At 47.9% G+C, this 23733-nt stretch overlaps 1 protein-coding gene across 1 annotated transcript in view; it reads left to right on the forward strand.

Annotated features, from left to right (window-relative positions):
* ampd1 overlaps positions 1 to 23733 on the forward strand; it is a 76222-nt gene that overhangs the window by 15016 nt on the left and 37473 nt on the right. The window contains 7 exon segments of the mRNA XM_038820794.1: positions 2101 to 2275; positions 6260 to 6350; positions 6352 to 6426; positions 8584 to 8749; positions 14683 to 14902; positions 18992 to 19121; positions 22988 to 23182. Of these exon segments, the coding sequence (XP_038676722.1) occupies positions 2101 to 2275; positions 6260 to 6350; positions 6352 to 6426; positions 8584 to 8749; positions 14683 to 14902; positions 18992 to 19121; positions 22988 to 23182 (1052 nt within the window).

The following is a 23733-nucleotide window of genomic DNA, read 5'->3' on the forward strand; positions in this document are numbered from 1 at the left end:
ACCCTTGCAGCCTACTTCTCCAACCAACACATCCTAAGTCATGTCTAATGGCATCATAATTGCCCTTCCCCCAGCTATAACTCTTGCCCTGCGGGGTATACTTATCCCTTTCCATCACTAACGTAAATGTCACCGAATTGTGGTCACTGTTTCCAAAGTGCTCACCTACCTCCAGATCTAACACCTGGCCTGGTTCATTACCCAAAACCAAATCCAATGTGGCCTCGCCTCTTGTTGGCCTGTCAACATATTGTGTCAGGAAACCCTCCTGCACACATTGTACAAAGAACGACCCATCTAATGTACTCGAACTATATCTTTTCCAGTCAATATTTGGAAAGTTAAAGTCTCCCATAACAACTACCCTGTTACTTTCGCTCTTTTCCAGAATCATCTTCGCCATCCTTTCCTCTACATCCCTAGAACTATTAGGTGGCCTATAGAAAACTCCCAACAGGGTGACCTCTCCTTTCCTGTTTCTAACCTCAGCCCATACTACCTCAGAAGAAGAGTCCCCATCTAGCATCCTTTCCGCCACCGTAATACTGTCCTTGACTAGCAGCGCCACACCTCCCCCTCTTTTGCCCCCTTCTCTGAGCTTACTAAAACACCTAAACCCCGGAACCTGCAACAACCATCCCTGTCCCTGCTCTATCCATGTCTCTGAAATGGCCACAACGTCAAAATCCCAGGTACCAACCCATGCTGCCAGTTCCCCTACCTTATTTCGTATACCCCTGGCATTGAAGTAGATACACTTCAAACCACCTACCTGAACACTGGCACCCTCCTGTGAAGTCAAATCTGTGCTCCTGACCTCTATACTCTCAATCTCCCGTACCCCAAAACTACAATCCAGGTTCCCATGCCCCTGCTGAATTAGTTTAAACCCCCCCAAAGAGCACTAACAAATATAATGCAAGGGTGCGACATCCAGGGCCTTTGCTTGCTTTCAAACTGCTCAGAAACGTCCAGGCGCTAACATGTGATCAGCTGGAGCCACTGTCCATTTTCAAAAGCAGAGGGAAAAAATAATTTTGTCAAGCAGTCCAGCTGATCGAGATATATGTATATTTCTTCCCTTTCAACTGGGACAGTTTCTTATTTTCAATCCACCTAACCTGCACATCTTTGGACTGTGGGAGGAAACCAGACCCTTTCAGAAGGTCGGTGTAGACTACTCTGTACTGCAGGGTGTTTATGGATTCTATAGATAAGAGTCCCCCACCAGAGAACCTCCCCATAAGAGACACCCACCAGAGACCTCCCCATTACAGAGACCCCTGCTTGGAAGCTAGAGAACAGTCCAGACAGAGAGAGTGAAAAAAAAATCACTGTTTTAAAACTCACCTATGCCCTACATCCGCTGGCTTATGCAGAGAAAACAGTGCTGTAAATTCCTAGAAAGTGAAAACCACATCAGCTGGGTTTTAACCCCCTCAGATCTTTGATCTGCAAAGCTTTCATTCACATCAATGAGAAATTGATTTTACTGGGCTGTGATTGACAGCTTTCACACAACCGTCTGTCTGGATTGTTTAATTTAATTTCTCTTCATGCTTGAATGGATCTCAAGTATCCAGCTGTGAAACTAACCACAATTTGTATAAACATCTAGCTGTGATTGACAGCTCATGGACAACAACAAAAGCAGTTAAGTGCTCTCACTTCCTCTATTTATCTGCAGAAAGCACTGAACTGCTTTTGATGTGGTCCGGCACCGATCCTTTTTTTTGATGACTCTGATTTCTCTGCCATGTTGGGAACTCAAATCTCATATCTGTAGTCACAACCCTGAATTTCTCACTTTACTCCACTTGATGTCCTATTCACCACATTGTTCAAAATGTTCCTATGTTTTGTTGCATTTAAACTACTGTATTAATTCTAAAAAATGATGTTCCAGTTCTACAAGCAGACCTGCCCTTTGTTTATAAGGTGTTCCAGTCCAGCTGTAGGTATTGCCACATAACACTGAAATATCTCTCATTTAACAGTTGCGCCTGATAATCAATCTGTGAGTTCCTGCTGCTAACATTTTAATGCTGATCGATTGACCCTTCTTGCTATTTTAAGTAACCACCTTACTATCCGTTTTAGAAATTGATGAAGAAGCACGGATCTTGGCTGAGAAAGTCTTCGCTCATGATGCTAAAAGTGAGGATGAAAGAGATGAGATCTCACCATTCGACATGGCAGACGATTGTCCAATCGGGCAGCTTGAGATGCAGCACCATTTAATTGACCGAAAATCAAAGGAATCCACCTCAAAAAGGTTCCAAAACCTTTTTGAATCAGTTGAATTATAATAACCAGCTGCATTTATATATATTGCCATTTATGTAGCAAACTGTCCCAAGATGTTTAACAAGAACAATAAGAATTTGACCAAACCACAGGGGTGATATTAGGATTGACAGTCAGAAACCTGATCACAGCTTTGAAGGAGCAACTTAAAGGGCTAGAGAGAGGTTCCAAAACTTTGGGCAAAGGCAGCTGGAAGCATGGTTGCTGATGGTGGAGTGACTAAACTTGGGGAGGATAAGGGGCGATAATTGAAGAGGCAATCTAGGAGGCTTGTAGGACTGGAGGAGGTTAAAGAGATAGGGGCTGTCATTTTCCGCCCTCCCCACCCCACGATGGATTTTCCGGTTGCCGTTGGCTGGCAGGCAGTGTAAATGGCCATTGACTCGGCGGGACGGCCAATGGCGACCCACCTCTGCTGCCAGGAAATCCTGGCTGGGGAGCAGCAAGGCCGTTGGAAAGATTTGAAAACACGGGTGAAGATTTTAAAATTGAGCTGTGGTGCCGCAGGTTTCCAGGCCTGTTGGAAAAAGGCAAATGAAGCACTCGACTTTACTTCAAGAGGGATAGAATTGAGAAGTAGGGAAGTTAAGCTAAATCTGTATTGAACCTTTGTTAGACCACATTAGGATTACGGTCTGCAGTTCTGGTCGCCAAATTATAAAAAGGAGAAAGAGGCACTGGAAAGGGTGCATAGAAGATTTACAAGGGTGATACCAGAATAGTGTAGGCTCACAGATGAAGGGTGACTTAATAGAGGTCTTTAAAACTGAAATATTTTCGTAGAGTTGACACAGAGAGAACGGGCGGGATTCTTCAATCCCGCGGCAGAGTGTCCACGCCGTCATAAACACCATCGCATTTTACGATGGTGTGAACGGGCCGCTCCCACGACTAATTTTGGCCCCGATAGGGGGTCAGCACAGTGCTGGAGTGGTTTGCACCGCTCCAGCTGCAGATCGCTTCGTGAATTGTGCGCCGCGGGATCCGCGTATGCGCAGTTACGCTGGCGCCAACAAGGACAAGCGCAGTGCCGCCGGTGCCAACACATGCATGCACAGTGGCCTCCTTCAACGCGCCGGCCCCGACGCAACATGGCGCAGGACTACAGGTGCCGGCGCATAGGAAAGGAGGCCCCCAGCCACAAAGGCCGGCCCGCCGATCTGTGGGCCCCGATCGAGGGCCAGGCCACATCCGAGGCCACCCCCCCCCCCCCCCCCCCGGGGTCAGACCCCCCTTCCCCCCCCCCCTCAAAGGTCGCCACTCGATTGTTATAGGCCAACGTCCCGCCGGCCTGGAGCAGGTTAGAACGGCGCCGACCACGCCAGCGCCAATCGTGCTGATTCTCCGCTCTGTGGAGAATCGCGTGCCGGCGTCGGGGCAGCGTGGCCATTCACAGGGATTCTCCAGCCCGGCCCAGGGCTGGGTGAATCCCGCCCAACGTGTTCTCTTCGGTGGAAGTGCACAACTTGGGGGCTTCAAGGTTAGATCATCATGAGAAACTCTGTGTTTGCATGGGTTCCTCTGGGTGCTCCGGTTTCCTCCCACAGTCAAAAGATGTGCAGGTTAGGTGAATTTGACATGATCAATTGCCCCTTAGTGCCCAGGGATGTGTAGGTTAGGTTAAGGAGTTTTTGGGATCAGGTGGAGTACTCTATCAGATGGTCAGTGCAGACTCGATGGGCCAAATGGCCTCCTTCTGCACTCTAGGGATTCTATGAAATCCAACAGGGAATTCAGAGGAAGAGTGGCAGGAATGTGGAACTCACTACCAGGGAGTGGTTGAAGTGACTAGCATTGATGTATTTCATGGGAAACTAGACAAGCGAATGTGGGAAAAAGGAATGAATTGCAATGGTAGATTTAGATGAGGAAAGCTGGGAACCATTAACACAGGAGTGGACTGGCTGGACCAGGTAGCCTATTTCTGAGCCATACATATTCTATGTAGATGGGGAGCCAGTGTAGTGCCAGAGAGCAGAGGGGTGTTGGGTGTACAGGATCTAGTGCTAGTTGCAGGGAGCAGCAATTTGGATGAGCAGATGAGCACCAATTTATGTGAGGTAGAGGATGGGAGGCTAAAGTAACAAAAATGTGGGTGTGGGTTTCAATACCAGGTGGGCAAAGGCAGGGATGGAGTTGGGCAATGTTATGAAGCTGGAACCAGGTTTGATCGTGGAGTGGATAAGTGATCAGAAGCTCACCTTGGGGTCAAACACAACACCCAAGGTTGCTGAAGGTTTGGCTCTGTTTCGGACAGTTGACGGGGTGAAGGATTGAAATGGTATTCATGGAAATGCCATTTGTGATGGGGCCGAAGGCAATGACTTTGATTTTCCCACTATTAGAGGGGTACTTTGTGGTTTGTGGAGTTGCTGGGAGTGGCGGCAGGGAGTGTGTGGGGAATTCATGGGATGGGAGGAAGTCTACCAAAGTGATACAGTGAAAAACGAGATGCCAGTAGGGGGAGGGAGAATTTGACATGCAATGGGGAACTATTACCCATATTTTATCTAGAACCTGTGCACATCTTATTTATGTGATTATTACTAATTTTGTTAATTAATCATGTGTTTCTCCTTCTCTCCAAAGTGAGATTTGATTCACTTCAAAAAGTGAAATCAAGACAATTGAGATATTGGTTATTCAGCTTCCAACATGGCCCTTCACCTGAATGCTATTAGATGATCAGACTTATCCCTTGATTATCACCTTTTCTGTAGAGCAGTGCTCAGCTCTTTCCTTTAAGGGTACCTCTCCCCATTGAGGAGGGAATCACAAGTTATCGACGTCTTACTATTGTAGGGCACAATACCTTGAAAGGTGAAGAAGAAAGATCTTCCATTCATACAGCTCGGGGTATCCCAAGGTGCTTTCACAACCAATGAATATTGCCTGAAAGAAGACGTTCCGCTGCTATGAAGGCAAATTTGGCAAATGGTTTGGACTTGAGTCCCACAAATGGCAAATGGGCAGTTTCCCTGTTTGAGTGGGATCAATGACAAACACCTGAACAGCAACATGCTACGTCATTGCACTTCCCATCGATTGGTGAGGAATAACTAATAGCACAATTATCTGGATTTCACAGTCTGAAATAGGTGAATCTTTCACCCCATTACCACACCCCTGTAAACCATGGACTGCAATATCACACTGGGGTAAAATTCGAGAATTACCAATAACCCCAAGGTAACTTAGTCCAGATACCCTTCTTCACTTCTGAGGCTACACAGGTTATTCGGTCATGGGAACGTGACTGCTAAGCAAATTCTGCCTTCATCTGAGGTCTATCCGGCATTTCCCAGCAGAGGTGACTGGATAGGGGTTTATGACCCATTGGCTCGGGCAGTGAGCCCAATTGTAATGACATGCCTCATTCCTCAAGATCCGATATTAAGCAACCCTTGTCTCATGGTCAATACTTTGGAAAGCAGTGAGAGGAGGTGATGGCGTAGTGATATTGTCACTGGATTGGTAATCCAGAGTAATCTGGGGACCTGGGTTTGAACCCCACCATGGCAGATGGTGAAATTTGAATTCAATAAAACATGTGGAATTTAAAAGTCTAATGATGACCCTGCACATTGTCATTAAAAACCCTTCTAGTTTTTTAATGCCCTTTAGGGAAGGAAACCTGTCCTACATGTGACTCCAGACCCATAGCAATGTGGTAGACTCTTAAATGTGGTTGACTCTTAAATGCCTTTGAAATGGCATAGCAAGCCATTCAGTTCAAGGTACAATTAGCGATGGGCAATAAATGCTGGCTCAGCCAGTGACTCCCACATCCCGTGTAGGAATACGTTTATAAAGATTTGTCCACAAAGCAATTCTGGGAAAGGTCTTGTCGCAAAGCAATCGCTGGTTACGATAACATATGTTTCAAAAACCAAGTTTCAGTCTTTGCATTAAATAACATTGGTATGACTCTTTGAATGTGTTCTCATGACAGGTTGAAGATGATAATGAGAGCAAAGGAAATCGGAACTTCGGTGCCGGTTATCCAGGTCCCTGAAGCGACACAGTCCCACAGTCCCAACTGTTCACATGGTGCAGCCATCGTACGCAGATGTACCAGAGTTTCAAAGAGTCACTATTACTGGAGACTATGCATCAGGGGTAAGGTGAACTCTGCTTCATCGAATTAAGCTTTTTTCTTCCTGCCATCCCTTCCCATCTGCAGGGAGGGGTCTCTCTCTCACCTGAGTCATAAAATGAGTAGAATCTGGGGAAGAATAGGTCAGGAAAACGCGGCAGCTTTGATGGGAGGAGAGTTTTTAGGCACATGGAGAGACCCAGAGGAGAATTTCAGAGAGAAACATGGGCCAGAATTGTCCGGTTGTTGCGATTCACTTTTATCGCTGGCGGTGCAACCACGGCCGTGGGTTTCCTGGCGATGCGGTGTGGTTACAATGGGAAATCCCATTGATAAGCGGCGGGAAGATAGAATCCCCCCACCAGCAAACAACGCACCACCGAGAAACACGCGGTTGGGGAGTGGAGAAACCTGCCCATAGGGTTTTGCAATGGTAATCTGTTGGATTGAGCACCCTAAATGTGCAGTATCTGATTATCGGTTCCATTGACTAGAACTCACCAGGAAGCTGTCAAACTGTTGCAAAGTGGTAGCCCAAGTGGATTCTGTGGTTTCACAGCGCCAGGGTCCCAGGTTCGATTCCCCGCTGGGCCACCGTCTGTGTGGAGTCTGCACGGTCTCCCCGTGTCTGCGTGGGTTTCCTCCGGGTGCTCCGGTTTCTTCCCGCAGTTCAAAGATGTGCAGGTTAGGTGGATTGGCCATGCTAAATTGCCCTTAGTGACCAAAAAAGGTTAAGAGGGGTTATTGGGTTACGGGGATAGGGTGGAAGTGAGGGCTCGGTGCAGACTCGATGAACCGAATGGCCTCCTTCTGCGCTGTATGTTCTATGTACACACAAACCTTCAGTGTCTATAGCCCAGTCTTAATCAGTTAATGCTACTTTCTATGGGAAAAAATGAATTCTCAAATAATTTGAATTAAGCAACTCTGAATTAACAGTAGTTGACTCAGAAATTATATTGCGCGCGATTCAACGGGGAAAAAAAGCTTTTGGGCCGACCACCCGGAGGTCTCCAATGGGCCTGGGAGGGCTCCCCCCCCCCCTCCAGGTGCCGTTACGACAGGCCAATGTTTCTGTCGCCTAATACTAAATGGCGCCTGGTCAAGGCCTTGCTGCGGAGACCGTTAGTTCTGTGCCCCCGTGGGAATATGGCGTAGATATATTTAAGTGGGCCTAATGACACAGTGAGGGCGAGATCCAGATCGCGCCATCTCATGATGTTCAGTTGAATCTCGCGAGACCTCTCACACCTGGGCCGGGATTCTCCCCTACCCGGCGGGACGGGGGGGTCCCGGTGTAGAGGAGTGGCTAGGCCCACGCCGGAGTGGTTGGCGCCACGCCGACTGGCGGCAAAACCGGCGCCAGCGGCCTTTGACGCCCACCGCCCGACGCCGGGGCTGGCCCAAAGGCCTTCGCCGGTTCGCGCATGCGCCGGTGCGTCAGCTGCCGCTGATGTCACCACCGGCGCATGCGCGCTGGGGGATTCTCTTCCGCCTCCGCCATGGTGGAGGCCGTGGCGGTGGCGGAAGAAAAAGAGTGCCCCACGACACTGGCCCGCCCGCCGATCGGTGGGCCCCGATCGTGGGCCTGGCCACCATGGGGGCACCCCCCGGGGTCCGATCGCCCCGCACCCCCCCCCCCCAGGACCCCGGGGGCCTGCTTGCGCTGCCAATCCCGCTGCCACCAGAGGTGGTTGAAACCACGGCGGCGGGATTGGCCTCTCAGCGGCGGGACTTTGGCCCATCGTGGGCCGGAGAATCGCCGCAGGGGGCTCACTGTTTGGCGCGGAGGGCACGCCGATCGGCGGGGCTTGATTGCCGCCCCCGCCAATTCCCGGGTGGCAGAGAATGTCTGCCACGGCGGGGGCGTGATTTTCGCCGGCTCGGCGGGGTTGGAGAATTTTGCCCCTAATTCCCGTTGAACTGAGCAAATTGCTAGGTTATTAGAGGGCAGTTAAGAGTTAACCACATTGCTGTGGATCTGGAGTCACATGTAGGCCAGACTGAGTAAAGACAACAGATTTCCTTCCCTGAAGGACATTAGTGAACCAGATGCCCCCCCCCCCCCCCCCCCCCCCCCCCGTCCGCCTCCCCCAGGGCCTGGAAGAATGGGGGAAATTCAGATACAGTGGAAGAGGCTGGTCCCACCGTGAGTCTGATTATTTCCTGTTTATGAACAGGTTACGGTGGAAGATTTTGAAGTCGCCTGCAGGGGCCTGTATAAAGCTCTAACCATTCGGGAGAAGTACATGCGGCTGTCATTTCAGAGATTCTGCAGAACCACTGCACACTTCCTGCGGACCATGGATTCTGAGCAATGGAGAGAGGAGAATGAAGTGCACCCAGGTAGGGATACGGAAAAGGGGGAGCAAAGATTAATCCCATCCCACTCACCCCAACAAATGGTCCTACTTCAAGGTCTGGTCCAATCATTTTCATTGTACCTTCACTCCAAAGCCAAATTACACTATTCTCAGACCTGAAATAGAATCTAGTTGCTTTCCCATGGATCATCCGTGTCAGTGTCTGCTGCATTCTTAAACTACAAAACCTGGATGAGGGACAGCACTAAGATTGAGGGTGGTGGGAGGGAGGGGGAAATCAAAATTAATAATTAATAATCAATAATTAGTGATTGTGTGCCACCCCAGGCTGAAGAAGATAAAGGTGCGATTTAGCTTTAAGAATCTGAGAAAGAATTGACTAGTGTTACATGACATTCTATTTAATAAATAATCTAAATATGGAGTCAATGAATCTTTAGATGTTTGATATAATTTGGTGCCATTTATTTAAATTAATTCAGAGTCATAGTGTCACTATGGAACAGACGGCGGCCATTCAGCCCATTGAGTCAATTCTAGCTCTCTGTAAAGCAATCCAGTCAGTCCCTTTCCACACACCCATCCTCTGCAATTGCTCCCAAGTGTCTATCCAATTACCTTCTGAAATAATTCAGAATTTCTGCTTCCACCACCCTCATCATCATCAAGTTCCAACTCATTATCACTCACTGCATAAAAGAAAGTGCCTCCTCACCTCTCCCCAACACCACCCCCATATATCTCGCCCAAAACCTTAAATCCAAGTCTTCTTGTCCTTCGGGTTTTCTATTCATCTCAAGCTGATGATACCTAGGTTGGTGGAGTGGTGGATAGTGTTAAGGATTGTCAGAGGATACAGCAGGGCATAGATAACTTGGAAACTTTGGCAGAGAAATGGCATATGGAATTTAATCTGGACAATGCGAGGTAATGCATTTTGGTAGGTCTACCATAGAGGGGAAATATGCAGTAAATGGCAGAACTCTTAGGAATATAGAAAGTCAGAGAGATCTGGGCGTACAGGTCCAGAGATCTTTGAAAGTGGCAGCACAAGTGGACATGGTAGTCAAGAAAGTATACGGAATGCTTGCCTCCATTGGACGGGACTATTTTCATTAGAACGACGGAGGTTGAGGGGCAACTTGATAGAGGTCTACAAGATTAAGAAGGGCATGGATAAATTGGATGGGCAGGCACTCTTTCTGAGGATGGAGGGGACAGTCACAAGGTTTAAGGTCAGTGGGGCAAAGTTTAAAGGAGATGTGCTGGGTAGGCTTTTTACACAGAGGGTGGTGAATGCCTGGAACACGCTGCGAAGGGAGCTTGTGGAAGCAGATACATTAACGACGTTCAAAAGGATTGCGACAAATACATGGATAGGATGGGTATAGAGAGATACGGCACTAGGAAGTATTGTTATGGGCCAGGGTTTAGAGAAACCCAAAGTGTATCATGGAGTTCACCTGACCCACAACGTTTAATAGACTGTGGTATGTGGAGCACACAGCCCACTCTACAGGTGTGGTACAGCAGAAATGGAAAAGTATTTTTTAAAAACAAAACAATGTTTATTCTATGAACTCAAGTTAACCTTTTTAAAACATACAGTGAACAACTTAGCAACCATTAATTCAAATACAACCCCAAAGAATACAACACTAAGTAATCCGTAAGCTGTCCTTTTAACATCCAGAAGACTTAAGAAACACCTTTCAACAGAAGCACATTAGGGTTACATTCACTACTGAAAACATTTATAATTCTGAATTCACTAAATGATCAAGAGAGTCTTTTGATGGCAGAGAGAACAGCAGTACACCTGCTTGATCCGGCTTCAGCTCCAACACTGAAAACAGCCTGCTCAAAAACAAAATTAAAGAGCTGACAGACAGCCCAGCTCCACCCGCTCTCTGACATCACTGCAGTAGTAAACACCCATTTCTTAAAGGTATTATCACTACAGATATTTATATACATATCCATTTATAAACACCCATTTCTTAAAGGTACTCTCACATGACAGTATCATGACCAGTACAGGCTTGGAGGGCAGAAGTTCTAACAAAGAGGGGAAATATGCAGTAAATGGCAAAACTCTTAGGAATATAGAAAGTCAGAGAGATCTGGGTGTACAGGTCCACAGACCTGTTCCTGTCTGTATTGTTCTTTGTTCTTTGTTCTGTAAGTGATCTTCTACACTTCTTATCATATCTCCCTTCAAAGAGAACAAGGCCAGTTTCCCCAACCTATCCCCATCCCTTGAACAAGTCTGGTGAATCTCCTCTGCATCCTCTCATGGACTTCACAGCCTTCCTGGAATGTTGTGACCAATTGAGTTGCAGCATAACCAGGGCTTTATGATGGTTCAGCTTACCTTTCCCACTTCTGTACTCATCTCTATCCATGAAGCCCAAGATTCCATCTGCTTTTCAACACATCCTGCCAACATCAAAGACGTCTATAAACAGCCAGATCTCCCTGATCCTGCACGCTCTTCAAAATTCTATCATCACATCCAAATTGCCTCTCCCTGTCCCTTATGCCAAAATGCAATACCTCATATTTCTTCTGTTTAATTCCAACTGCAACTTGCTCCTTCTGCTAACCTAACTATGTGTGAGGGTTATTTATATTACCAACTGGCCGGGATACAGTTAACAACTGGGAGCATGGGGGTTCAACAAAGCAAGGGTTTGATTTAGTGAGGCGAATGAATTAGTGATGTATGTAATAGCTAGAATTCTGCAAGGATTCCTTCTGTATCATATAGTCTTTAACTAATAGCCATGCTCTCCACCTTTGCTATGATGACTTTTTAAAAATGACAGCTCCAGGGTCCCAGGTTCGATTCCCGGCTGGGTCACTGTCTGTGTGGAGTCTGCACGTCCTCCCCGTGTGTGCGTGGGTTTCCTCCGGGTGCTCCGGTTTCCTCCCACAGTCCAAAGATGTGCGGGTTAGGTGGATTGGCCATGCTAAATTGCCCGTAGTGTAAGGTTAATGGGGGGATTGTTGGGTTACGGGTATACGGGTTACGTGGGTTTAAGTAGGGTGATCATTGCTCGGCACAACATCGAGGGCCGAAGGGCCTGTTCTGTGCTGTACTGTTCTATGTTCTATGTTCTATAAATGTACACACAGAAAAAAACACACAGGAAGTAAAAAAAAATTCATAACATATAGAAGAAAACTTTTTTTTACACAATACAAGCAAAACAAAACCAGGTGGAAGGGGCATCTGGGTGGTGCCCCTGATGTTACTTACATCTCTTGGTCTTTTTGTTTTGTTTTGTCCATTTGCCTCAGCTTCGGCCATCTGTCGTTCCTTCTTCCCGTTTGTTTTTTCTCTCATTCACCTTGCTCTGCTTGTTGTGGTCGTTGTCGTTTCCTGCGCTCTCCCACCAGTTTGTGTTCCCTCCTTTTTCCTCCCTTCTGTTGTTCGCCTTCCCTCGTCGGCCCTCCCTCCGTGTTCCCCCCCACCCCTTCCCTACCCCCCTTCTCCCTCCCCCTTCCCTCCTACCCCCTTCTTCTCTGCTACTCCCCTTTCTTTCCTGCTGGGTTTGGCTACTCCCTCTTGCTCCACCCCCTCCCACCCCCAGTCCTCCCTCTCTTCTATCATCTATGTCCTGGTTACTTTCCCATGGCTCTTGGCTACTTGTTTATTTGTTTGTTTGTTGGCCACAAACAGGTCCCGAAACAGTTGGGTGAATGACTCCCACGTTTTGAGGAAGCCATCTTCCGACCCTGGGATGACAAATTTGATTTTCTCCATTTGGAGAAATTCTGATAGGTCGGACAGCCAGTCTGCAGCTTTGGGTGGTGCTGCTGACCACCAGCCAGGTAGGGTTCTACGGCGGGCGGCCAGGGAGGCAAAGGCAAGGGTGTCCGCCCTCCTCCCCTTGAAGAGATCTGGCTGATCTGATACCCCGAAGACCGCCCACTTTCGGGCATGGTTGCTACAATGACTTTGTCCATTCTCTCTCCTTCCCTGTATTGAATCATCGCATTCAATTACAAATTTTGATCATTCTCTCCCGCAAATTAGTTTTCAACAGTAAGTTTAGTTTCTTCACTCTCTCTTGGTTGCACAGCAATCTAATCCACACCCTTGCCCTGACCTCAATTCTATTGCCCTATTTTGGAACTTCATGGTCACGACTGGACAGATTTTTAATAAGGGGTGCTGAGTAGGCTGAAATGGATTGGGATTTATAATGGTCTTTAAGTCAATAGAAAAAACAATGTGTAACAGTGGGACTTACAGGAATGTGTGGAATGCTGCTTAAATTGATTACTCTATTGCTCTTCAGCTGTTTGTGTTGCTTTCTGTTGGTAAGGAGCAAGACAGTCCCATGATTTCCATTGTTGTTTCAGGTGTCCAAATGTGGAACTGCTTTTTTTTAACCTCCCTTTTTAATGTCACACATCTCTCCCTTGACACAAGGGTTAGCTGATTCAACTGTCAAAAGTGACGGAGGGAATGAAGATATGTTCTGGTACATTTCTGTTAGATCTGGAGCTTAGGGCTGAGACACAAACTATCAGCGAGACAAGAATCGATCAGAGCGAAAGAGAGGGAAAAGTGATTTGGTCAAGGTTGTCTCCTACTTTGAAAATATCTTGCTGTGGGGATTAGATTAAACGGCAACTATGTTGCTCATTAATCTACCAGACTTTCCTCAGCTCTGCTCTTCTATATTACTCCTCCAGCTTTCGCCAGGTTATATAGGGTCACCACCAGAATGCTGGTCAATCACCGCTCTCCGTCTCCACTCATATTTTGAGGCAGGGATTTGGCAACTGGCTTCACAGCTGGATGGCCTCACTGCCACAACCCTTCCCCATTTCCCAGGGCTGATTCTGATACACGCTGGCTTGCCTTCCCCCCGTGGTTGGGTTCCCCTTTCCTCAGCCTAGCTTGTCTCCTTTTATTTGAAAGGCCATTCCTCTTAATCATTCAAGTGACTTGCCATTGCATTATATTTCAAAAGAACGAAAGAAACCTCCCTTTTTGCAGCAGAAATAAATACAATATTTATGTTTAAGAATACCATCCAGCTCCGCAGTGGACTGCTTCACATGGCATGTGTTTTGAAGGTATCGTCAGTCAGTGAATTGGAAAATGACGCAGCACAGAAGGATGTCATTCAGACCATCATTCTTATCCCCAGCTCTTATAAAGAGCTAATCTATTAGTTGCAATTCCTTCCTCTTTCCCCATAACTCTGAGAGTTTTCCAACAGGGGGAGATAGTCGTGCCTAATGGTCACTGATGTAGCACTTCAGAGGACCAGGCTGATGCTCTGAGATATGTACTCAAATCCTACCATGTCTGCAAGTGGAATTTAAGTTCAATTAATAAAATCTGAACTTATAAAGCTAGATGACCATGAAACTGCCAAATTGTTGTTTAAAAACCCACCCTGCTCACTAATACCAATGAGAGCTGGAATTCTGGTTCCCTTACCTGGCCTGGCCTACATGTGACTCCAGACCTGCAGCAATGGTCTTAACTATCCTCCAAAATGGCCGAAGAAGTCATCCAGTTGAAGGGAAATCAGGGATTGGCAACAAATGCTGGTCTTTTCACTGATGCTTGCATCCCATGGCTAAACAGAAAATAGGGATATAGTGAGGAAGTAAGAAGTTCTGTAGAATTGAGGTCCGGGGAAAGAAAGATTGCAAATGGCATGCTGACTCTCGATTTTGATACAGTGAGGGAGAAGACGGTGGAGGACGGTCTAGTTACAATTGTACTGTTACAGGGGAACCATTGTGTGAAAGTTTAGAGGAGCAATCACCACAGTAACATCAATAAAAGGACAAGGCAGAGGGGTTGGACTTTGGAAGCTAGCAATGAAGAAAAGATTGATTCCCTGTCATGCAACCTTGATCTTGTACCTGGTATCTGGTTTTGTTTGTTCCTGGAATAAGAAATGTAATTTTTTTAAATTTCAGTTTTTAACCAACCCACTAAGGCTGGAAAGGACCCCTTTAGCCCAAAAGATCTACCTGAAAATCTTGGCTATGTGTGCAAGATGAAAGATGGCGTGGTTTACGTTTATGCCAATGACGAATCAGTGAAGAGGAATGAACCTAAAGACCTACCATACCCATACCTGCCCACCTTCATTGATGACATGAATTTTCTAATTGCATTGATCGCCCAGGGGCCTGTGTAAGTCACCACTTCACTGATGAAGCAAAAGTTATTTTAGATTTAACTCTTTCAATTGTCAATTACAAACAATGGAAATTAGGATTTCCGAATGGTCCATTAAATCAATGCACTATACCGGATCAGGAAGCCCCAAGGTTTAATACTGATATGCATTAGTCTCTGTTAAGGCAACAGTAAGGCAATTGTTCACAAGACCATTCATCTCAGAAGGAAAAGAACTAGAGACATGTCCTGGGTAATATATGTGTATGTGTGTATATATGTACTAAGGACAGGTTCAGGCTCAGCTTTAATCCTTTCCTTGCTCATCACTCATGGATAATCTTCCCAACATCACACTTAAGGTTTGTACAGTGATGTTCATATGGGTGAGAGATTAGTCCGAAATGACATTAACTATATGGCTTTAACCAAATTATATCCAACTATAATTATATTTAGCTATACATTAATTCTATATGACATTCAGCAGATTAACACCTCACTCACCCTTTGGTTTTCTATTCTGAATATAATTTTATTTTCTAAAAATTTAGAGTACCCAATTCATTCCAATTAAGGGACAATATAGCGTGGACAATCCATCTACTCTGCACATCTTTGGGTTGTGGGGGTGAAACCCATGCAAACATCTATTCTGAATAGAATATAATTGTTAGTACATTTGCTAGTACAGAATATTTAAAGGTAGTTTGATCCATTCTGCAATCACGATGAAACAAATCTTGATTGGCGGCAATATGTATGTTTTTTTAAATTTAGAGAACCCAATTAATTCTTTCCAATTAAGGGGCAATTTAGCGCGGCCAATCCACCTATCCTGCACATCTTTGGATTGTGGGGGCAAAACCCACACAAACAAGGAGAGAATGTGCAAACTCCACACGGACAGTGACCCAAAGCCGGGATCGAACCTGCGATCTTAGCGCTTTGAGGCAGTATTGCTAGTCACTGCACCACCGTGCTGCCCAGTGGCAATATATTTTAAAATATAATGGATGAAATGGAGACTTGCCCACTCCACTGATCTCAGCAGAGCTGCTATATTCAGAACAGAGTTTTTGCAGCATGAGGTTTTAATTGACTGACTGTAATAGAGGGATAATTCATGACACCCCTGCCCTAGGAACTGTTCCTTTAGATTGGAAAATTGTGCATGTCATTCCATTATTTTAGAAAGTTGAGAGAGTGAAAGTAGGGAATGATAGACCAGCTGGCCTAACATCTATTGTTCAGAATGCGCTAGAGCTAATGATATTAAGGATAGAGTAACAGAACACTTTGAAAGGTTTCAGCTGCTCAGAGAGAGCCAGCTTAGATTGGTCAAGTTCGATTTATGAAGATGAACCTAACTTTTTTTTCGAAGAGGTGACTAATGAAATGGACAAGGGAATGTCTATGGATGTTATATATATGGACCTCCAGAAGATATTTGACAAAAAGTTATTTATAAGAGACTATTAGCTAAAGTTCTCAAAGAATTGAAAGAAAGTTATTGACCTGGTTAGGAAAAGGACTAACCAGGAGGAAACAGGTTAGTGATGATTGGCAAGTACTCTAATTGACAGGATGTGTCTCTCACGGATCAATGCTGGGGCCACAACCACACACTGTGATCTATTGGGCTAATAAACTTAATTCATAGCATAGGCAGCCACATCTCCGAAATTGCTGATGACACAATGGTTTGATTGAAGTTAGTTATCAAGATATGAACGGGAACAGGTAGTGTAGATAGAGAGCAAACATTTGTGATAGAATCTAAAAATAAGGGATAGAGCCAAAAGATTAGTGACAGATCTTTCAGGAGTGAAATTAGGTAACACTTTGACACATAAAGGATGGTCGAAATTTGGAAATCTCTTAATTCCAATTAGATCAATTGCTAATTTTGGGCGGAATTCTCCGACCCCCGCAGGGGGTCACCCGGGAATCGGCGGGAGCGGGAATCACGCCGCGCCGATCGGCGTGCCCCCCGCGGTGATTCTCCGGCCTGCGATGGGCCAAAGTCCCGCCTCTGACAGGACTCTCCCGCCGGCGGGAATTGGAGCACCTCTGGTGCCGGCGGAAGTGGCGCCGCGAGCGGGCCCCCGGGGTCCTGGGGGGGCCGCGGGGCGATCGTACCCCGGGGGGTGCCCCCACGGTGGCCTGGCCCGCGATTGGGTCCCACCGATCAGCGGGCGGGCCAGTGCCGTGGGGGCGCTCTTTTTCTTCCGCCGCTGCCACGGCCTCCACCATGGCAGAGGAGGAAGAGACCCCCCCTACCGCGCATGCGCCGGTGGTGATGTCAGTGGCCGCTGACGCACCGGCGCATGCGCAAACCGGCGAAGGCTTTTCGGCCAGCCCCAACGCCGGCCTGCGGGCGCCAAAGGCCGTTGACACCGGTTTTGGCGCCAGTCGGCATGGCACCAACCACTCCAGCGCGGGTCTAGCCCCTAAAGGTGCGGAGAATTCCGCACCTTTGGGGAGGCCCGACGCCCGAGTGGTTGGCGCCACTCCGCTACACCGGGAACCCCCGCCCCACCGGGTGGGGAGAATCCCGGCCTTTAAAACTGAAATTGATAGATTTTTGTTCACCAAAGGGATATGGGTTAAAGGCAGGTACACGGAGGTAGGTTGCAGATTAGCCATGATATCATTGAATGGAGAACAGTATTGAGGGGTGAAATGGCCTCCTCCCATTCCCATTGTTTCCAGTGGGGAGCTATGCTTTTGGGAAACACAGGTTGGAGGCTGGCTCCTTCTGTCTGTAACTGTCCACCGGTGCCACGCATTGTTGGTATCATCCCCTGTACTCGTAGCCTTTGGGGCTCCTCCAATCGGCTATGCACTCGCTCGAATGTCGCCGCCATCCCCTCCTGATACTTCTGAGTCCTGGAATCCAGCAGACCTCTGACTGATGACTCCCTTGATGTTCTTGCCTCCATCTGATGTTTATCAGCAACTGTGTGGTGCTGTCTAGATTGTGTCCCAGAAGCCTGTCCATTAATGTCGCACACTGAGGCGTGTGTCTCTGCGCTGGTGGAAGGTGGGGGTTAGCTGTGAAACTTCGCTGGTTGTCTCCTCAGAGCTCCCCCGCTGAGGTGTTCTCTTGGGTGGTGGAAGGGACCAGTGGAGGGGAGGGGGGGTGGCGGGAAGAGAGGGCTTTGTGAGCCGTGCACTAGGTGGATCAGGGAGGTCTATGGCAGGTGGCATGAGTGGCCACCGCAACTGGAAATGAAAGGGTTGTGCTGGTGGATGCCAGGGGGTGCTGAGGAACAATCACTAAGACTGTATGTGGGCAGGGTGCAGGGTGTCAGCCAGTGATTTGTGGCAGTAGAGGGCGGGTTGGAAATTCGAGGGTTGGCAAGCGGAAATTGATGCCAGAAGATAGGTGGTAACTAACTCATGCAGCTCGGTGGAGGTCGTTGGTCTTCTTCCTCCATTGTACGGCGGTCCTCCTGGTTATTCTGCCCACACTGACAGCCACTGTCACTACCTCCCAGGCGGTACTGGTGACACTGACGCTGGTCCTTCAACCCCCTTGGGGGAATAGTATGTCCCATCTCGCATCAACAGGGTTGAGAAGCCTGGCCAGGTCGGCATTCCCAAAGCGAGGAGCAGATCTGTGCGCTGCCATGCTGATGTGTTGACTGGGAGTGAGTGATGAGGGAACGTTTAAAAGCAGCTCCCACTTGTTAGTGGCGAGATGTTGAGGTGCGAGTCTGGAAAATCAGATGGCAAGGGAGCCAGTAATGGCGAGACACTCGTGGGGGCTCATTTCCGGCACTAGGTGCCATTAAATATGGGCCGCGACCTCGCCAATGCAGCCATCTGTAAACATCCCGTCAATCGCACGCAAAATGACCCTTTGAAAGTTTTCCATTAAAACGCGCCCACAATCTGATCAGTTCCCTGCCGGGCAGGACAGGATAAATTTATTCCTGTGCGCTCAATTTCAGGAATAGGATTCAGGAAGTGTTTACCTAGTTGCTGTGTGAGCCTCTCCAATTACGTGCTGTGGAATAATCAATTTTTTAAGATGAGAATAAAGTTCTGTTTTATTTTGAAATGGGATGGATTTCCTTTCTTGGTTCCTTGGTTTAGGAAAACGTATGCTCACCGACGCTTGAAGTTTCTTAACTCGAAGTTCAACCTGCACGAAATGCTGAATGAGATGGAAGAGCTGAAAGAAGTGAAGAGCAATCCTCACAGAGATTTCTACAACGTCAGAAAGGTAGAGTGCTTGCCTCTTTCCCACAGAATCCCTACAATGCAGAAAGAGGCCATTTGGCCCATCGAGTCTGCACCGACCCTCTAAAAGAGCATCCTACCCAGGCCCACTCCCCTGCAACCCCGTAGCCCCACCTAACCTGCACATCTTTGGACTATGAGAGGAAACTGGAGCACTCCGAGGAAACCCACCTAGACACGGGGAGAAGGTGCAAACTCCACACAATCACCCAGGCTGGCATGAACCTGGGTCCCTGGCGCCATGAGATGGCAGTGCCAACTACTGTGCCACCGTGCCTTCTACTTGGTGTATAATATAGCAGTGAACACATGTGCCTCACCGCACTGCTGTCTCTGAAGTACATTTACTGCATTCTCCCGAGATTCTCAACCGTCACTGATTGACGCACTCGATACTTTCTGGTCCCATTGACTAAGAAAGGGGACAAAAAGTAAATAGAAGTGCAGTGAGAGAGAAATAAACGGAATGGAAAGCTTGAGAGAGGGACCGACATGAAAGATAAAGAGGGACACAGGACATAGAGCGGGATCGACCCAAAGTAAAAGAGTGACAGAACTGGAAGTAAAGGAGCAGGACCAAGTCCAGGAGGAGAGAAGAATGAATAGACCATAATGAATTAAGTCAAAAAGTGGCAAGATAGGTAAGGAGGAGAGAGACGGGCAGAAAAAATGACATAAGAAAGAAAGGGATAAAAGTGAAGAAAGAGAGAAAGAATAGAATCTCTACACTGCAGATAGAGTCCATTCAGCCCATCAGGTCTGCACCGACCCTCTGAAAACGCACCTTACCTAGGCCTACTCCCCCACCCTATCCCCATAGCCCCACCTAACCTACAATCTGTGTACTGTGGGAGGAAACCGCAGCACCTGGAGGAAACCCACGCAGACCTGGGGAGAAAGTGCAAACTCCACGGGGGGAATTCTCCGACCCCCCACACCGGGTTGGAGGATCGCTGGGGAGCGGCATGAATCCAAACCTCGCCGGCTGCCGATTTCTCCGGCGCCGGAGATTTGGCAGGGGCTGGAATTGCTCCGTGCCGGTCGGCAGCTGCTGGCAGCAGCCCCCCCGGCGATTCTCCGGCCCGCGATGGGCCGAGTGACTGCCCATTTTTTTTTGCCGGTACCACCGGCGTAAATTAGAGTAGGTCCTTACCGGTGGGACCTGGCGACACGGGCGGCCTCCGGGGTTCTTGGGAGGGCGCGGGGGGATCTGGCCCCGGGAGTTGCCCCCACGGTGGCCTGGCCCGCGATCAGGGCCCACCAATCCGCGGGCGGGCCTGTGCCGTGGGGGCACTCTATTCTTCTGCACCGGCGGCTGTAGCGGTCCACCATGGTCAGTGTGGAGACAAAGCCCTCTGCGCATGCGTTGGGATGACGCCAGCACACGCTGGTGCTCCCGCGCATGCGCCAACTCGTGCTGGCTGGCGGAGGCCCTTCGGCGCCGGTTGGCGTGGCACCAAGCCCCTTCCCTGCCGGCCGGCGAGGCGCAAACCACTCCGGGGCCGGTCTAGCCCCTGAAGGTGCGGAGGATCCCGCACCTTTGAGGCGGCGCGACGCCGGAGTGGCTCACGCCACTCCTTCCCGCTGGAGTTGCCCGCCCCGCTGATTATGGCAGAAACCTGCCCCACAAGTCCCCCAAGGCTGGAATTGAACTGGGTCCCTGGCGCTGTGAAGCAGCAGTGCTAACTACCATGCCAACGTGCCATCCAGATAGGTGAGCCATGTTTCAGCCTCGCCCTCGAAGTGCTTCTTCAACATCGCTCTTATGGGTGTTTGGCTGGGTAATAGGATATTTTGTAAATCCCACTTTGTTTCCTCTCAGCCCCTTCTCTTCTGTCATCTCATTAGGCAATATTTCACTAGGCAATATTTCACTTCTCTCCCCTCAGGATAGCCCATCAGCGCTAATGCTATCCTAGCCCCTCATTGCAGCTCTGCCATTCTATTTTCCAGCTGTCATTCCAGGCTTGGATGTTCCTGGGAGACCCCCATAACTATTCTCCCTGCCTTTCTTGGTCGTCCCTGAAGAGCCCATCAAAGTTTCCAATGCTCCCTGTTTACAAGCAGCAATGCTAAATGCACTATCCTCCTATCTTGCTGATCCTCCCGAATAGTGCTCTAACTGGTGACTCATCTCCCCAACTGGCTTCTTCCCTATTCCTTAACTCTGTCCTGATTACGCAGTGGGTTGGCCCTGATGCCTCACGGCGCCAAGGTCCCAGGTTCGATCCCGGCTCTGGGTCACTGTCCCAAGTGGAGATTGCACATTCTCCCCATGTTTACGTGGGTTTCTCCCCTCAACCCAAAGATGTGCAGGTTTGGTGGATTGGCCACGCTAAATTGCCCCTTAATTGGAAAAAATGAATTGGGTACTCTAAATTTATGAAAAAAAAAACTGTCCTGATTAAATGGCTGATTACCCAAGCTTCCTTCCTGATCTTCATGTTAGCTGACTTTGCAAATGGGCACCTGCCACTCTCATCACCATTTCCTCAAAATATCCACCTTAGTCACTGCTCCATCATTAGTGACATTTTCCTCTTCAAAGCCTTTGAATATGTTGTCACCTCCCAAATAAGTATTAGCTTCTCTGTAATGTTTTGAATCTCTTTAATCAGGTTTCCTCCGCTGCTTCAGTAATGCAATAGTCTTAACCAAATTCACAAATTCCATCCTCTGTGATTGTGACATTAGAATTATAGAATTTACAGTGCAGAAGGAGGCCATTCAGTCCATCGTCTGCACCGGCCCTTGGAAAGAGCTCCCTACTTAAGCCCACACCTCCATCCTATCCCCGTAACCCTAACCTTTTTGGACACTAAGGGCAATGTAGCATGGCCAATCCACCTAACCTGCACATCTTTGGACTGTGGGAAGAAACTGGAGCACCCGAAGGAAACCCACTCAGATACGGGGAGAAAGTGCAGACTCCGCACAGACATTCACCCAGCGGGAATCGAACCTGGGACCCTGGAGTTGTGAAGCAACTAGTACTAACCACTGTACTAGCTTATTCCTACTCATCTTCTTCTGCTTCTCTGTGGCCTTTGATTGGCCAACCAGTCTCCTTCAGTACCTCTCCTCAATTTTAGATCCCAATAGTTCTACATTTACAAATCTAATTGTGACTCCAGCGATTATACTTGCCCCATTCTTCCATTCGTACCTCTGTAGTCCCCTAGATGCTCTGTCACCCGAACCTTGACCCCTCCTTTTCTTCATCTGCATGTTCCTGTCCCTTGGTGATGTCATCTACATGGGGTTGGTTTGCACGTGTGTACTGATAACTTCCAGCTGCACCTTGCCCCCACCTCTCACAATTCATTGAAAGCCTCTGCCTCTTACGCTGCTCATCGAGAGTTCCATGTTCTCCAAAGAGTTGCTGTTATCTCCAGCCAAACATAAGTGGCCCATTGTCATTGCCCACACCCCAAACTCCATTTCTTTGCCACCGATTGCAGCCCTTATCCCAGCCACTGTCTAAGCCTGAATCAAGCTGCCTGCAACTTCAACGCACTATTCCAGCCCCAATGCACAAGGTAGACTGGACAAAATGGGTCTACTTCGCTCAAAAACAATTCAACGATGAACAGCCTACTTGCTGTGATGTAGAAGCCAATGTTGCTACTCCAAAATATTTTCACTCATTGTCTTGACTCTCACAGTCTTTGCTTTAAAATACAAGGTGAAGTTCTGAAAGTCGAGGGTTGGTGCCGTTTAATTTCTAGATTGGCCTCACCCATTTTCTTGCTCCTTTAAATCTTGGTGATGTCCTGCACCATGAGCTTCAGACTTTAACACACGAGAAAATTTCTAAGTCATGCCCATCTGCGCTTTCTCTCTTCTCAGGTGGACACACACATCCATGCAGCAGCCTGCATGAATCAGAAACACCTCCTGCGCTTTATAAAGAATTCCTCAAAGCTGGATTCGAATCGCGTTGTCTCGATCTCCAACGACCAGAAGCTAACTCTGAAAGAACTCTTTAATACGCTGAAGCTGAATGCTTATGACCTGACGGTCGATTCCTTGGATGTGCACGCGGTAAGTGTACTCAGTTACAATTGTCTTTTAAAGAAGTGTGGTTTGGGAATAAGGCTATGGGACTGTAGCCCATATCCCTTGATCCACTCTCCTTTTGAGTGTGTATCACGTGTGGGTGCATTGGAGTGCTGAATTCACCTGATACTGGTATTATTGGGAGTGAATAGCAAGGCCGCGACACAGAACGTTAAGGTGCAGCGGATTACAGCCCTAGGAGCCATTTAAAATAATAATGATGTGGAGATGCCGGCATTGGACTGGGGTGAACACAGTAAGAAGTCTTACAACACCAGGTTAAAGTCCAACAGGTTTGTTTCAAACACGAGCTTTCGGAGCGCAGCTCCTTCCTCAGGTGAATGGCGAGGTATGTTCAAGAAACATTTATATAGGCAAAGTCAGAGATGCTGGACAATGCGTGGAATGCGAGCATTTGCAGGTAATCAAATCATTACAGATCCAGGGAGAGGGATAATCGCAGGTTAAAGAGGTGTGAATTGTGAACAATTCTGCATGGTTTTCAAATACACACCGACTTTGTGATTGATTCAGTT

Source organism: Scyliorhinus canicula, chromosome 15, assembly GCF_902713615.1.
Source record: "Scyliorhinus canicula chromosome 15, sScyCan1.1, whole genome shotgun sequence".
NCBI lineage: Eukaryota > Metazoa > Chordata > Chondrichthyes > Carcharhiniformes > Scyliorhinidae > Scyliorhinus > Scyliorhinus canicula.